Raw genomic sequence first — 15164 nt, 5'->3', positions numbered from 1 at the left:
ATATATGTGTGTGTGTGTGTGTGTGTGTGTGCATGTGTGTGTGTGTGTGCGCGCGCGCGCTGTATGCACGTTTATGCGTAGGGTTAGGGTTTACTGGGCGTTAGGGTTAGGGTTTTGAAAAAAATCGCCCCCCCCACTCCAAAGTTCTGGATCCGCTAGTGTAACAAACTGAAACAAACTATTTTGCCAATACAAATGTATATTGATACAAAAACAAAACAAAAACGAACACGAGCTTTGATACCCTGCAACATTGGTTTTAGTGGCGCCTGGCGTTACATGGGGAGGAGTTAGGTTGGGGAGGAGTTAGCTTATAAAACGTGCAGTTTACAGCTCCAGGTGTCAGGAGTATAAAAGACCTGTCTATTGGACTTGTAACACTCAATCCTGTTCAGAAACAGTTGACGTAAGTTGTTTATAAACAAGAAAAATATTTTAATAAATATATATTTAAAAAAGACAATACCACTTTATACAACTTAAAAAATAATAAGATATAAAAATATATATAAAACAATGTTTGGTTTTAACCAAATCAAACAAACCTTTGGGGGAAATCTTCAAGAAATCTTTAAAGTCAGCACCAATGAGAATACACTGGATGTAAGTCAGGCCATATTGGAATTCAAGAGACCAGTTATCAACTTATGATGCAATTATATACAAAGGTCTGAGAATAGTCGTGCTGCCAAGCCTACATTCATATATGCTAAAACTGATATCTCACTTAGGAATAGTGAAATGTAAGCAGAGAACTAGAGAAGTCTCACTTAGGAATAGTGAAATGTAAGCAGAGAACTAGAGAAGTCTCACTTAGGAATAGTGAAATGTAAGCAGAGAGCTAGAGAAGTCGCACTGAGGAATAGTGAAATGTATGCAGAGAACTAGAGAAGTCTCACTTAGGAATAGTGAAATGTAAGCAGAGAGCTAGAGAAGTCTCACTTAGGAATAGTGAAATGTATGCAGAGAACTAGAGAAGTCTCACTTAGGAATAGTGAAATGTAAGCAGAGAGCTAGAGAAGTCTCACTTAGGAATAGTGAAATGTAAGCAGAGAGCTAGAGAACTCGCACTGAGGAATAGTGAAATGTATGCAGAGAACTAGAGAAGTCTCACTTAGGAATAGTGAAATGTAAGCAGAGAGCTAGAGAACTCGCACTGAGGAATAGTGAAATGTATGCAGAGAACTAGAGAAGTCTCACTTAGGAATAGTGAAATGTAAGCAGAGAGCTAGAGAAGTCTCACTTAGGAATAGTGAAATGTAAGCAGAGAGCTAGAGAAGTATCACTTAGGAATAGTGAAATGTAAGCAGACTTAAACACAAAGTAAAAAGGACAAAGAGTTTTCTCAAGAAGACGAACCAAGTCATTTCTTAGGAAGCAAGTCATTTTGACGCGTAACGTTTTGTAGCCGCCGTTTTGCGTGAGACGGTTTGACGCGTATGTTCTATTAATGTATTCAATACTAAGTGGATGGGGATAACTTAGATAATCAAAATGTCTTTTGTTTTGATACTTAATATTTGAATATCTGAGATGGTACAAAATGTGTCCTGGTGAAGCGGATTGCTGAGCCATCACATGACCAGTGTTACACGCATCAAACATCTTACTCACACTGTCAACTTAAAAAAGAGTACCATTAAGTAAATTAGAATTTAAAATTGTGTTTTCTCTTTTCTAGAAGCTGACCATGGCTGTACAACTCAGAGAGATTCCCTCACCCAGTACACCCACATCAGGCAAAATCACCAGATTGAGCACCTTGTCCTGGAATGGTCGGCTGCCACTTCACGGCGGAAGTATGCAGCTTTAGAATTACAATAAATACCTAAAATAGATCACGTCATTTAGGGTGATGATCTTTGAAAGATAATGTCATTTAGCGTAAGACATAAAAGAGATAATGTCGTTTAGCGTGAGACATATAAGAGATAATGTCATTTAGCGTGAGACATATAAGAGATAATGTCATTTAGCGTAAGACATAAAAGAGATAATGTCATTTAGCGTGAGACATATAAGAGATAATGTCATTTAGCGTGAGACATATAAGAGATAATGTCATTTAGCGTGAGACATATAAGAGATAATGTCGTTTAGCGTAAGACATAAAAGAGATAATGTCGTTTAGCGTGAGACATATAAGAGATAATGTCATTTAGCGTAAGACATAAAAGAGATAATGTCATTTAGTGTGAGACATAAAAGAGATAATGTCATTTAGCGTGAGACATATAAGAGATAATGTCGTTTAGCGTAAGACATAAAAGAGATAATGTCATTTAGCGTGAGACATATAAGAGATAATGTCATTTAGCGTGAGACATATAAGAGATAATGTCATTTAGCGTGAGACATATAAGAGATAATGTCATTTAGCGTAAGACATAAAAGAGATAATGTCGTTTAGCGTGAGACATATAAGAGATAATGTCATTTAGCGTAAGACATAAAAGAGATAATGTCATTTAGTGTGAGACATAAAAGAGATAAGGTCATAACGCTAAATGACATTATCATAACCCCTTATCTTATTAATGAAAAGAGAAGAGAATGATGTCCTACACATATCTATGTGTTCATCAAGTTCTACATGTTGATTCGTGTTTTTTTTTAGCTGATTCTAGCAAATAATTTCGTGATGTTATGGAATTGAAGTCATGGCATTTGGAATAAGAAATGCGCCTTTAACTTTTATGCCCAAGTATTTTATTTGGGTGTTTCTGTATTGGTCATTTTTAATTCCATCTCTACTTGAACTTTTTAGTCCCAAAGCCTCCATAAATGTATTGATTTGTATTAATGTCAATGAACTTGTTATACATCTATTTGCGTCTGTTCCTTTTTAGCGCCCCCGTAAGGGGAAAAAGCCGCTATTAGGTTTGTGCAAAATGTCCGTCTGTCCGTCTGTCACATTCAGATCTCGAAAACTAGAAGAGATATGAAAAATATTATTTCATTATTAAATGCGGCTTGAAAAGTTTAGGTGCAAAAGCTACTTTTGGTTTTTTAAAAGCAAACCGTTTAATTTATAAAATTAATTATGCAATCGATTTTTTCATAAAAATACACCACTTCTAAAACAATTACGTAAATGTAAGGGAGGCAATGTTACAATATGCTAACAAAGATGAACAAATTTTGTGTATTTTCAGTATCACTAAGTCAAATATACGTATAAAATGTACAGGAAATGTTTAAAACAAATATAAATAATAGTTAAAGATGTTGTTTTTTTTGGTCAACTAGCTGCTAAAATAAAAAGAAAACATTTCTGTTTGTTTATAAAGGCTAACAATGCACTTTGTATGTAAATATCACGCACATTTTTTAAAATGGACTTTTTATGCAGCGACTTTCGTGCAGTAGCGTAACGTTGCAACATGATGCTCTGCTAAACCAATTCCTTAAAAAAAGTTTTTAAAAAAAGCAGATTTTATTTATTTTTTGTTTAGTCCCCCATCCGAATAAAAGAAAATTTTTTTTTGTGCGTTTTTTCTGTTGGTCGGTCTGTCCGTCACGATTAGATTAACAAATAACACTAGTGACTATTGTAAATCTGATTTAACCTTTAATTTTTCATTTAGAAATATTGCTATAGTTTTAAGTATCTATAATAGATTGTTCCAGATGTTTTGTGAAAAACAATCAATGCCAATGAATATTTGTTTGCTCTTCTATACTTAAACGTTGCAAGAAACACATGATCTTTAATATATTGTTCCGGTTTTTTAAATGTAAATAGCATATAAATGCTAATTAAAAATATCTATACTGATTTATATTTCATTAACTATAAAGTTGTTCCGGATATTGTTTTATAAAAAATAAATAATTTCAAATGATTGTTTTGAAATCGCATAATTGACTAATATTACACTTATATTCTTTGATACTACGTCACTATATATTATATATCAATATCAATGGTTCCCAATTTTTAACTTAAATCAATTTTATGTCAAATAATTTATTTTTTTTTTAATATCGACAATAGGTTATTCAGGATTTTAAAATAAGAAAGTAATTTACTAGAAACGATTATTGAAAATCAATTTTTAGACTTATTTTACAGTTAATTTTCTTGCCGAAACATAATAAAAGCTGTTTAATCGGTTAACAATGTTCCGGATTTTGTTTCGAATAAGAAATCGACCTACATTACCTTAATTTTCTTACAAATCGTCGCCAAAAAATGATCCGAATTTTATATGAAAAATCTAATAACGGTAATAAATGTTTGAAATCCCTCTTCTAATAAATAAAACAAATAATTTTCTTATTTACGAAAATTGGTTGTTCCGGATTTTTTATGAAAAATAGTTAAACTCTATTTATGTAAAATCGCACTACTCTCTTACACTACATTTAACTTTCTAACTGAAACGTTAGAAAATCTAATTATCGTTAATATTAATCTCCGATTTTTAAGAAAAAAAAACACCAAAGTATGGTTTGTAAAAATCTCCATAAGGCTATGGTACATCCAATTTTCATAACAGATCATCCCACAAATTTAATTAACGGCATTTGATTACTCTGGAATTCTTATTTTCTCTCACTATAAATATATAAACATCCGGAACAACCTATTATAGAAACTTAAAACTAATACGATGTTTCGGAAGGGAAATTAAATTTTAATCAGATTTTCAATAGCTTTCAGTCTTTTTTTTTCTTGCTATTAACATGACGGACAGACAGACTGACAGACAAAACAAAAAAAAAAGCGTCTTTAATCCTTTTATATATATATATATATTAAGTCTAACTAGCCCATCTATTTAACAAACTCGGTGCACCAATGTCTATGATCCCTCGAAAAGCTGTTCATATAGAAGACATTTTTTAGTCTAACTAGGACGTGTGACGTAGTGGATTTTTTTTCCTTTGACGTCATATGGAATAAACTATTGAAATGAAATGCTAAAACACGGTATAGTAATGTGACTCGCATTTTAAAAAGACATAATAGCTAGATTTAGATCTAATCTAGATTTTTTACACTAGATCTAGATTTTTTTTTACACTAGAGCTAGATTTTTTACACTAGATCTAGATTTTTTTTCTTACTATGAGCTTGATTTTTAAAACTAGATTTAGATTTAAGTTCTAATTAAAATCTTTATAGAATCTAGATCCAGAATTTCTTGATCTAGTTTAGAATGTTTGTTGTTTTACATGTTTCGGATGTTCCTTCAGAGTTGTAGTCCAAACCTCCCGTAGGACGACGGGGGATGGGAGCGGGCAGGGTTTGAACCTGGGACCATCGATTAATCCAAACGACAGTCCAGCGCGCGAACAGCACTACCAGACAGCCATGATATAGACTAGATCAAGATCTATAATTTTAATTTCTAGGCTTAAAGTGTAGATTTTTATTTCTAAAGTCTAGATTGTCGATGTGTCAATATTGCAATGTTATAAAATACTAAAACTATACTACTATTTTAATATTTCATATTGCAATTAGTCTATTAATTGATTATCTAGTGTGTTGTTTTATATAAATGTTATCTAAATTACATCTACATTATCCCAAATATATATTTTAGATCTAGATCTAGTAGAATTAGGTAGATTTACATCTTCATTCTAGTTCCATTTAATTGAAAATGCTCAATACCAAAAGATTATCTAAAGTCGCTCTTCTGACATACTGTACATATCCGGTAGTTGTCATTCCGTAACGTGTAGGTATATTATCAATAGTAGGCTATTAGTTTGTAACCAGTTTGTCATTAGATTAAGAGCAATGCCTGGTCGTGCGGTTAGCGCGCAGGACTGATTATCTCTAAGGTCTTGGTTTCATACCCTGCTCGATGCCATCCTCAGTCGACCAGCGAATATGCGGATCCGACAGGCATCCGTCTCCCACGGGGATCCGTCTCCCACAGGGATCCGACTCCCACGGGGGCCGCCTCTGAGTTTGTGTGGCAACACAAACTCTCTTTGAAATCTTGTTTTTTCTTTATCCTATGAATTAATTCTTCAGTTGGGGAGTTAAACATTTAGTATTCACAGATACGGCTACATTTATATGGTTTCGTCCCCTTAGCTAATTGAACATACTATTTCTCCTACAGCCATTCTTGGATTTAAACAACTATTTAGTGGACCTAAAAACAAAACATGAATCAATTTAAAACAAGATTACAAGAGGCGGACTTCCTCGAATGGACCAGGAATATTGATCCTTTAAAGTCTGTTGGCGGATCCAGGGTGGTTGTGGTAGGGACTATCGCATCCTCCCACTTGGACGACCCCTCCACACAATTAGTATACGAATTTATTACTTATGTTAATAATATATACTAATTATTTATATTTCAACCCAATTTTCAAATTATTTCATCCCCCCCCCCCCAGTACGTTGGCCGATTTGATCTTTATATTACGTCGTTCTCCTTTTAGCATATATGGTGGGGTGGTGGGCAAATACATCTACTGCCCTTCCCACCTAAACCTTTGAGTGAGGGGGGGCGGTCCTATTTTTGTGGAGAAATCATAGTTTGTGAACAAAATTAGTTGAATTACTATATAATTTTTTATATTAAAGTCGCTTTCCTCTGGTATCTTGGCCGATTCGGAGGAGGGGTGGGGCATTGCATCTACTGCCCTCCCACACTAGCCCTTTGAGTGGGGGGGGTCCTATTTTTTATGGAAAAATCATAGTTTGTGAACAAAATTAGTTCAATATCTATATAATATAAGCTAATATTTGATATTTGAACCTATCTGCGTTTTATTTCGCACCACACTCTGATCTCAATTTTATCATTAGTAAATATAAAATGAATAAGGGTTGTCCCAGGTGGGAGGGGCGATACATATAATAGCCCTCCACCCATCGGACAAACAAATACTTTTTTCTTTTCTATTTTAGTCAAGATATTACAAAATAAAAAGGACAGTATATATATACACTATACATGAAATTCTTATATCGAGTCGCAACACCCAATTTTCTTGAATGCCAAATGCAGTCATTAGCTGAACTTATAAACTGGAGCGAGTATTCTTTTGTTTTCACTCTACCGCCCTCTTAAAGGGGAGACAATCACATGACGTTTTAAAACAGAGTAGTCAAATATGGCGACAGTGTTTATGTCATTGCATATGAATTTATCATAATTATTTTAAGAAAGACTTTCTTTTCGAAATCACTTACAAACATGGGCGTAGCCAGGATTTTTTTTCAGGGGGGGGGGAAGGGGGGATTCAACAATGGAGGTATGTCTATAAAAAAAATAATTTCTAAATGTTTTTCTTGTTTATATTTCTATTGGTACAAACAGAATCGCATGCTGGGGAAATACAAAAACTACTGAAATACACGGAAGAAACGTCTACACTTCTTTGTTTTTTCTTTCTTTTAATAAACTTCTTCAAATAATAATTTCAATAATTCATAATATAGCAGTACTTGAAATATATTCTTACAGAACAGCTTTAGTAATAACTTCACAGCACTATAGCACTATAACATACTGATACAACTGAATTACTGACATTTTCATCTTCTTAACTTTAGATTCACTTCCATTAATAATTAACTTCAAATATAATGTCCTTAAAAAAGAAAAACCTATAATAGCTTATGAACTGACAACAACTTATAGACTCCAGAAGCTCAGGGACCCGCTACAACTTAAGGACCTCGACTAACTCGCCTTTCCCCAAATTATACCTTTTTAAAGTATTCTGTCTAAATATTTCTGGTATCTATCATATTCCAGAAACTGACATATGCTACTTTTTTCGAGACTTCTTTTTTCTGATTGGGCAACTATAATTAGCACTACGACTTCTTCTTCTGATTGGGCAACCATAATTAGCACTACGACTTCTTCTTTCTGATTGGCCAACCATAATTAGCACTACGACTTCTTCTTCTGATTGGCCAACCATAATTAGCACTACGACTTCTTCTTCTGATTGGCCAACCATAATTAGCACTACGACTTCTTCTTTCTGATTGGCCAACCATAATTAGCACTACGACTTCTTCTTTCTGATTGGCCAACCATAATTAGCACTACGACTTCTTCTTTCTGATTGGCCAACCATAATTAGCACTACGACTTCTTCTTTCTGATTGGCCAACCATAATTAGCACTACGACTTCTTCCTTCTGATTGGCCAACCATAATTAGCACTACGACTTCTTCTTTCTGATTGGCCAACCATAATTAGCACTACGACTTCTTCTTTCTGATTGGCCAACCATAATTAGCACTACGACTTCTTCTTTCTGATTGGCCAACCATAATTAGCACTACGACTTCTTCCTTCTGATTGGCCAACCATAATTAGCACTACGACTTCTTCCTTCTGATTGGCCAACCATAATTAGCACTACGACTTCTTCCTCACTCCCATTTCTAGAAAGAAGTAGAACGAGGTCCCAGTATCGATTAGAGACATTCCATATTTACAACTCCTACAATGATGGTCACAAAACATTATGACTTTGCTTAACGGATGAGAAGGTGTCATTGTTCAAACAAAGTCTTGCAATACTTTATAGTCCTTACCAGACGTGGAAGTTTTTTGAGGAAATACGTTAATTTGAAAGTAGTGTGTGTATGTGTTGGATATTGAAATACAGGCAGACGAGAAGCCAATAACTAATGGGCCTAACACGCAATAAAAATTGTTTGTGTTTATTTGTAATTAGGAGTTTAAACCGTAGACCATCAAGTGTATATAGCTCTTACGGTTCCCTGACATCTCATCCTACGAGACATTTCATCATTGCAACATTTCATCACCCTAACATTTCATCAAGTGCATTTTGTAAACATAAGTACATGTAGATGTAATGAAGTAATTAACATACTGAGCAAGTTAACACTAACCCTAACCCTAACATTAACCCTAACCTTAACCCTAACCCTAACCTTAACCCTAACCCTAGCCCTAGCCCTAACCTTAACCCTAACCTTAATCCTAATCCTAACCTTAATCCTAATCCTAACCTTAACCCTAAACTTAACCCTAACCCTAACCGTAGCCCTAACTTTAACCCTAAACTTAACCCTAACCTTAACCCTAACCCTAGCCATAACCCTAACCCTAGCCCTAACTTTAGCCCTAACCCTAACCTTAACCCTAACCCTAGTTGATGAATTGCTTTAATGATGAAAAGTCTTGTATGATAAGGTGTCTGGTCACCAGCTCGTATACTATACAACACTGTGAGGGTCTAGTTAAACGTTTCAGCGACCATGTCTATGATGTAGGGTAACATTATTTAATTATTTGTCAAATATTTTTTTTTTAGAAAATAACCATTAGTCATTGAATTACTGGTAATGAAAGTTTTTAATACTAATAAGGGAAATTAATCATTCAGTATTTAAAGACATGACAGGGTTTAGTCCCCTCGGGTTTCATCATTCAAGTTGAAAACTTAACCAATTATTTGTTGTTCCTAATGAAGTAACGAGTTTCATGTAATTATTGGTCATTAATTATTTTGTTTGAGTTCAAAAAAGGAAAATAACTTCTATATTATTGAGGCATACAGTTGTAAGTGCAAAGATCTATCCCTTAAATAAGCTTTTGTTGTTTTTTTTAAAGGATTTTAAACAAATATTTAGCTTGTTATTTTGTACTGCAGTTTTCTTTAAAATAAGTTTTCTTTGAAATAAGTTTTCATTGAAAACTTTTGTTTCATTTTTCAACATAAAAAAAATTAGTTTGAATAATATTCACACCAATTCTAAGAAGTAGTTTTTTTTTACATCTAATTTAGATGTTCCAATTAAACTTTCAGAAGTTTTGGTTATTTAAATGGCTATCATCTCAAATCTCGCAATATAAGAATCTAATAAATCATAATTTTCTCTGGATTCTCTTCTGTTTTACACTATTTTTCCTAATTTGATTTCAACATTTCACAACTGGTGTCCATAACATGACGCAAGTTCCACATTGTTCCATACACAGTCTCTTGGTGTCTATAGCAATGATAGCATAGAAGAGGACAATCTAGAATTCTTTTGAACAAGATCTACAGTAACTCTACCAGTCACTGAAGCCCTAGTTAAACAGCGCTTTATGACATTAAGTTTCTACCTACTTCCTGGTGACAACATATGACCTTGAAGCCCACTGACTGAAACTGGAATAAAGGAATTTTATTTTCAAGATTTTAATATCCTACATTCGAATGTATAAAACCTTATTCATTACTTACTTTGCCAGGTCCTTCAGTGATCAGTGTCAGCCATACATCGTCCTCACCAGTACAGAGTTTATCCTCTACATCAACAATCTTAAACCAGTCTTACTCCTCCACACCAACACACTATCATGCCACTTCATTTTGTGGCGTGAGTCTGCAAGAAAAGAAAGACCTCCAAGAGCTCAATGAAAGGTTTCGTTATTCTCTTTGCACTGCAACTGAAGCAGACGGGACAAAAGGCTTGGAATATGAACTGAAAATATTAAAGGTAACAACAACAACAAACGTTTTATGTTATATTGTATCTCTAAACTCTTGGGAAACAACAAAGGGGCCTCCTTAGTGCTGACTTATAACAAATGTGAAGAAGACTTAGTGCTGACTAGACACAGCTTTGATGCAGACTTGATGCAAACATAGTGCAGACTTAATAATAATAATTTTTTTTATCCATAAGGAAAAAGGGAAATTGACGCTAATAGTTTTGTGTTGTCTGTCTGTCCGTCCGTCCGTCCCGTTTAGATCTCGTAAACTAGAAAAGTAATTGAAAATCCGACTTCATGATATTTTAGACCATTCAACGTTCTGACGCAACGGTTACTTTTTTTCTGAAAGCGAAAAATTTAATTTTTATAATAAACTATGCAAGCTTTGTTTTCGTTTTAAAATACACCATTCATACAACTATTTACAATTAATAGTAACAAACTCGAGAAGCTTTTAGTAAGGGTGATGACTATTTACCTTTTTTTAACACATTTATCCAAAGGTTTTAGATTTTTTGTCCAAAACATTTTTTTTACAATAGTTGCTATGTTAAGCAAGTTCTGTCATACTAACTATTAGGCCTACATTTAAAAAAAAATTACTTTTTTTAAAGAGAAAAAATCCTTTTAGTATGCATATTAGTGGAACACAATTTAAAACAACATTTTATAAGTAATTTTAATATTATCGCGTTAACTACAGGTTCCATACTATACCATGGAATACCAAACTAAATGTTTTTATTTCAGCGGTTATTTATTTTTTGTTGAGGCTTTGAATAAGATATTGAGCCTTTACAGTACAATTAAATTAATTAGATAATTAGGCCAGGTTCACATCGAACTTTTCCTTCACTTTCACCTATCCATTGGTCTGCTGGACCGTTAGGGCACCACACAAGATCTGTCAACATTTCTCCATTCTTCTCTGTCATTTGCCTTTGATAGAATTTCATTCTGATATTCTTTCTGAAAATATTGAAACCTGCCTTTTTACCTGCCTGGGTTGACCATTTAGGGGCCGATTTTGAGTTTGTGTTTCCACACAAACTATCTTTGTAACCTTGTTTTTCTTTTCTGTCCTCCTAGGTGAGTTTTTTTCTCTTTTATAACTCTTATATGGCAATTTGTTTCAATTGTTAGATAAGGACAAAGAGAAAGTTGGAAATGCAATAAAAACGCGTACAAATAGAATATATAGACTTTTCTTTGTTTTATCGGCAGATTTTAAAAGTTATCTTTGTATTATATAACTTAAAACAACTGATTAGAATAATATATTTATTTTGTATTTGCATTTAAGAAGAATCTAACAAAAGTATTTTGCTATAATTGCATCATTTCAGAGCTTATGAATTACTTTGATTCTCTTTTCTGTTGCACCTTGACCCTCTCAATATTTGGCCATCTTTAATTTGTCGTTCTAGTCTAGTTAGAAGAAATTAAAGAACTGAATATTGACTAATGCATATTATTATTTTTAAATACAATTTTGAAATTAAAAAAAAATATTTGATTATTTAAAAAGGACATTCCACTAAGCATTAAATATAAAAACATGGGCTTACAAAGGTATTTTTAGTCTTAAGAAATCCTGTTGTATATTTTTTTTCACTTATCTTATATATAAACATGTTTTTAAATAAGACATTTTTTTTACTTTGTCTGGTACAGAACTTTTAGGCAAAGTAGGAAATGGAGAATCATGAATCTATATCTCTAATTAACCCTCATGCTAAAACGTCGCAAAAAAATCATTATCGAGAATCGGTTGTTCCAGATATTTTATGAAAAACATTTTAACTCTAAAAAATTGTTTAAAATCGCACTTCTTGCTCTATTTGATACTCTTGACAAAAGTCACAGAAATCTCATTATCTTTAATATTATGTCACGTACTTTAAAGGCAAAGAACTTCTTACCACCAAACTATTGAATAAATATGTCTCTTCGAAATTATGGAACATTGAATTTCCATGCTACACGTGTACGTGTACGTTCATCAGTAGGGGATTTTTTTCCTCATGACGTCATTCGGAATGATTTTGGAAATGAAATGCTCTAAGAACTCCGTAAGTCTAGTAATCCTCGTCAATTGTCTGGTGCTGAAAAATATATGATTAACTCTAACTAGACCATGTGACACAGTGGATGTTTTTCCTTTCAAGTCAGTTGGAGGGAATTTTATTAGCTGAAATGATGTAAGAACTCGAGAGCCAATGTTTATTAACCCTCGTCAACTCTCTATTGTTAAAAAGACATTTTTATCTAATTAGGCCGTGTGGACAACGACTTTGTCTACGAGAGGTGCGGAAAAATATGTACGTCTCCTAGATGTGCGTAATTATGTAAAACACTGCGCACTCATCCTTAAGTTTTCGAATAAAAGACATTTTCATTTTTATTAGTATTAGTCCGTGTGATGTTGTGGATTCTTTTTCATTCGGAATGATTTTACTCAATGATACTATATAAGAACGAGTGCAAACAAATTTGTGTAACCCTCCTCTACTCTCTCGTAATAAAAAAGACATTTTTAGTCTAATGAAGCCCTGTGTGTGATGTAGTTAAAAGTTGTTGTTTTTTTCATTAGAAGTCATATTTCTTATGTATCGTCAGTCGGGGGCCGCTAATGAGTTTGTGTGATAACACAATTTGTATTTGCAATCTTGTATTACATCAGATACACCAAAAAGAAAGCATGTTCTAGTTGTCTATTGGAAAGAGTTTTGATAGTAAAGGAGGAATGACGTATGCTTCTTGGATGTTAGGTTGTAAGTTTGAATACTATTGTCACCCTTCAACGACACATGCTGATAGTAATTGTACACTGCTGTGAATATGTTTTATTATTATTTTTTGTTAACTTTTAGGAAAAATGGGGCAAAGAGACAGAAAATATTATAGAGATCTATAATGAGAAATTGGAAAGTCTGAGAACCCAGTTGGACTCCTCCAAAACAGAAACAAGTGATCTAGTGGCCAAGTATTATGACTATGACAGAAAGTGGGCTGACATGGAAAGAGAGTAAGTTAAATAGCAGTTTTTCTCAAACATTGGTCGGTGCTGCCCCCTCAACGAGAAGACTTTAGTTGGGGACCTTAGTGGGCTCTGTAGGTTAGAGTACTATGAAAAAGAAAAGACATAATTATATTTTTTGAATAAATATTTACACTTTGATTATACTGTATATCCCACGTATAAAATGTTCCTTAAAGCTAGTTCATTTAGTCCTTTCTTTTCCAAAATAGTGTTACGTGGAAAATGTTAAAGTGTTTTGTGCATTTTCTTGAAATAATCTCCGTATTATGTAAGACGTCTTGTAGTGGGACGTTTTATTTTTTTTGGTCACAAAAAGTTGTTAATAGAACGATGTCAAAAGAGAATTTTGATCATTTGTCATGGAGAAGAATCACATTAGCGAAGACGCTTTTAAAATGCCTTCCATAGTGTTGCACATGTTTCTCCCCAAAAATGGCCTCTACATTTTGAAAACTTCTAAACTATTTATCTCTTAAACGTTCTGTCATTTGACTTGCTTCATAGCAAACATGGATTGATAGTTACAATGAAAACTTTTGTGTGGTCCCTTGAAAAATGAAATTGTCAGGCAGCACGGGCACCCCTCTCTTAGCCTTAAAAGGTTTCAAATAACAAACTTGCCAATGTTGTTGGCTCGTGTCACGAGGTTACATAGAAAGTCTCTCTCTTTTTTTAGAAAGACAAATTGAAATAGACTTTGAAAGATTTCAATACTGCTTTTTAAAACATCATTTTTATTTAGATAATTCTAACACGCATTTTAATGTGAACTGTGAAGTCATGAAACCAGACACAGTTTCTAATGCCATTGTTTTGTTCTGTTTGATGATAGTAAGCATACTAACAGAAACAAATGTATCAATACTTCTCAAACAAATATCAATTGCGTGTGTCATTCATCCATTGATTGATTCTTATTTTAGTGTTTCCAATGGTGTCAGCTAGATATTTTATTTCTTTGTATAGGTTGGTTTATCTGAGAGAGACTAACGACAAAGCCAATGAAAAAGTGTCAAAACTGAAGAACAAATCAATCGATCTCAAATATAAGCTTGAAATGGTCGAGAAGATGTCCAAGCATCACATCTCAGAAAAAGAAAGATATAAATTTCTTCTCTCTCAAAAACGCGAGGAATTGACCCTCGTCAGCAAGGTTTTGTAATGCTCAGTTTGTTTTTTGTTTGTTTGTTTGTTTCTTTCTTTAACTTAGAAACTTAAACTTGATGAAGAACATGTTTCGGTAACTAATTCCTCCTCCTCTGTGGATTGAAGCTTTAATACCAATTTCTGAGAAGAAAAATCTGGAGTTTGAACAAAGATATTGAGGAAAGCAAAAAAACATTCAAAGTCAAAAAAAAACTAAGAACATAAAAAAATAGTAAAATCAATTCCTCATTTATGAATGCTGCTATATCACTTCTCCTTCTTTGTATATCTTGTAATGCTTCACTATTGCAAATTAGTTTTTCCACGCACACAATTTCTTCTATGAACAGTCCAGCTGAAGCTTCTATTAGTAACTTCTATGAACAGCCCAGCTGATGCTTCAATTAAGAACTTCTATGAACAGTCCAGCTGATGCTTCTATTAGTAACTTCTATAAACAGTCCAGCTGATGATTCTATTAGGAACTTCTATGAACAGCCCAGCTGATGCTTCAATT

General features: G+C 33.5%; 1 protein-coding gene across 1 annotated transcript in view; it reads left to right on the top strand.

The window, feature by feature from the left end:
• The first annotated feature begins 296 nt into the window (after positions 1-296).
• Positions 297-15164, top strand: part of LOC106056754 (70 kDa neurofilament protein-like) — a 43934-nt gene continuing 29066 nt past the window's right edge. Inside the window, exons 1-5 of the mRNA XM_013213596.2 lie at positions 297-406; positions 1682-1799; positions 10213-10460; positions 13332-13486; positions 14468-14654. Coding sequence (XP_013069050.2) covers positions 1691-1799; positions 10213-10460; positions 13332-13486; positions 14468-14654 — 699 coding nt within the window. The 5' untranslated portion in view covers positions 297-406; positions 1682-1690. The remainder of the gene's footprint in view (positions 407-1681; positions 1800-10212; positions 10461-13331; positions 13487-14467; positions 14655-15164) is intronic.

Source organism: Biomphalaria glabrata, chromosome 9 (assembly GCF_947242115.1).
Source record: "Biomphalaria glabrata chromosome 9, xgBioGlab47.1, whole genome shotgun sequence".
Taxonomy (NCBI): domain Eukaryota; kingdom Metazoa; phylum Mollusca; class Gastropoda; family Planorbidae; genus Biomphalaria; species Biomphalaria glabrata.
This window is presented reverse-complemented; position numbering and strand designations above follow the sequence as displayed.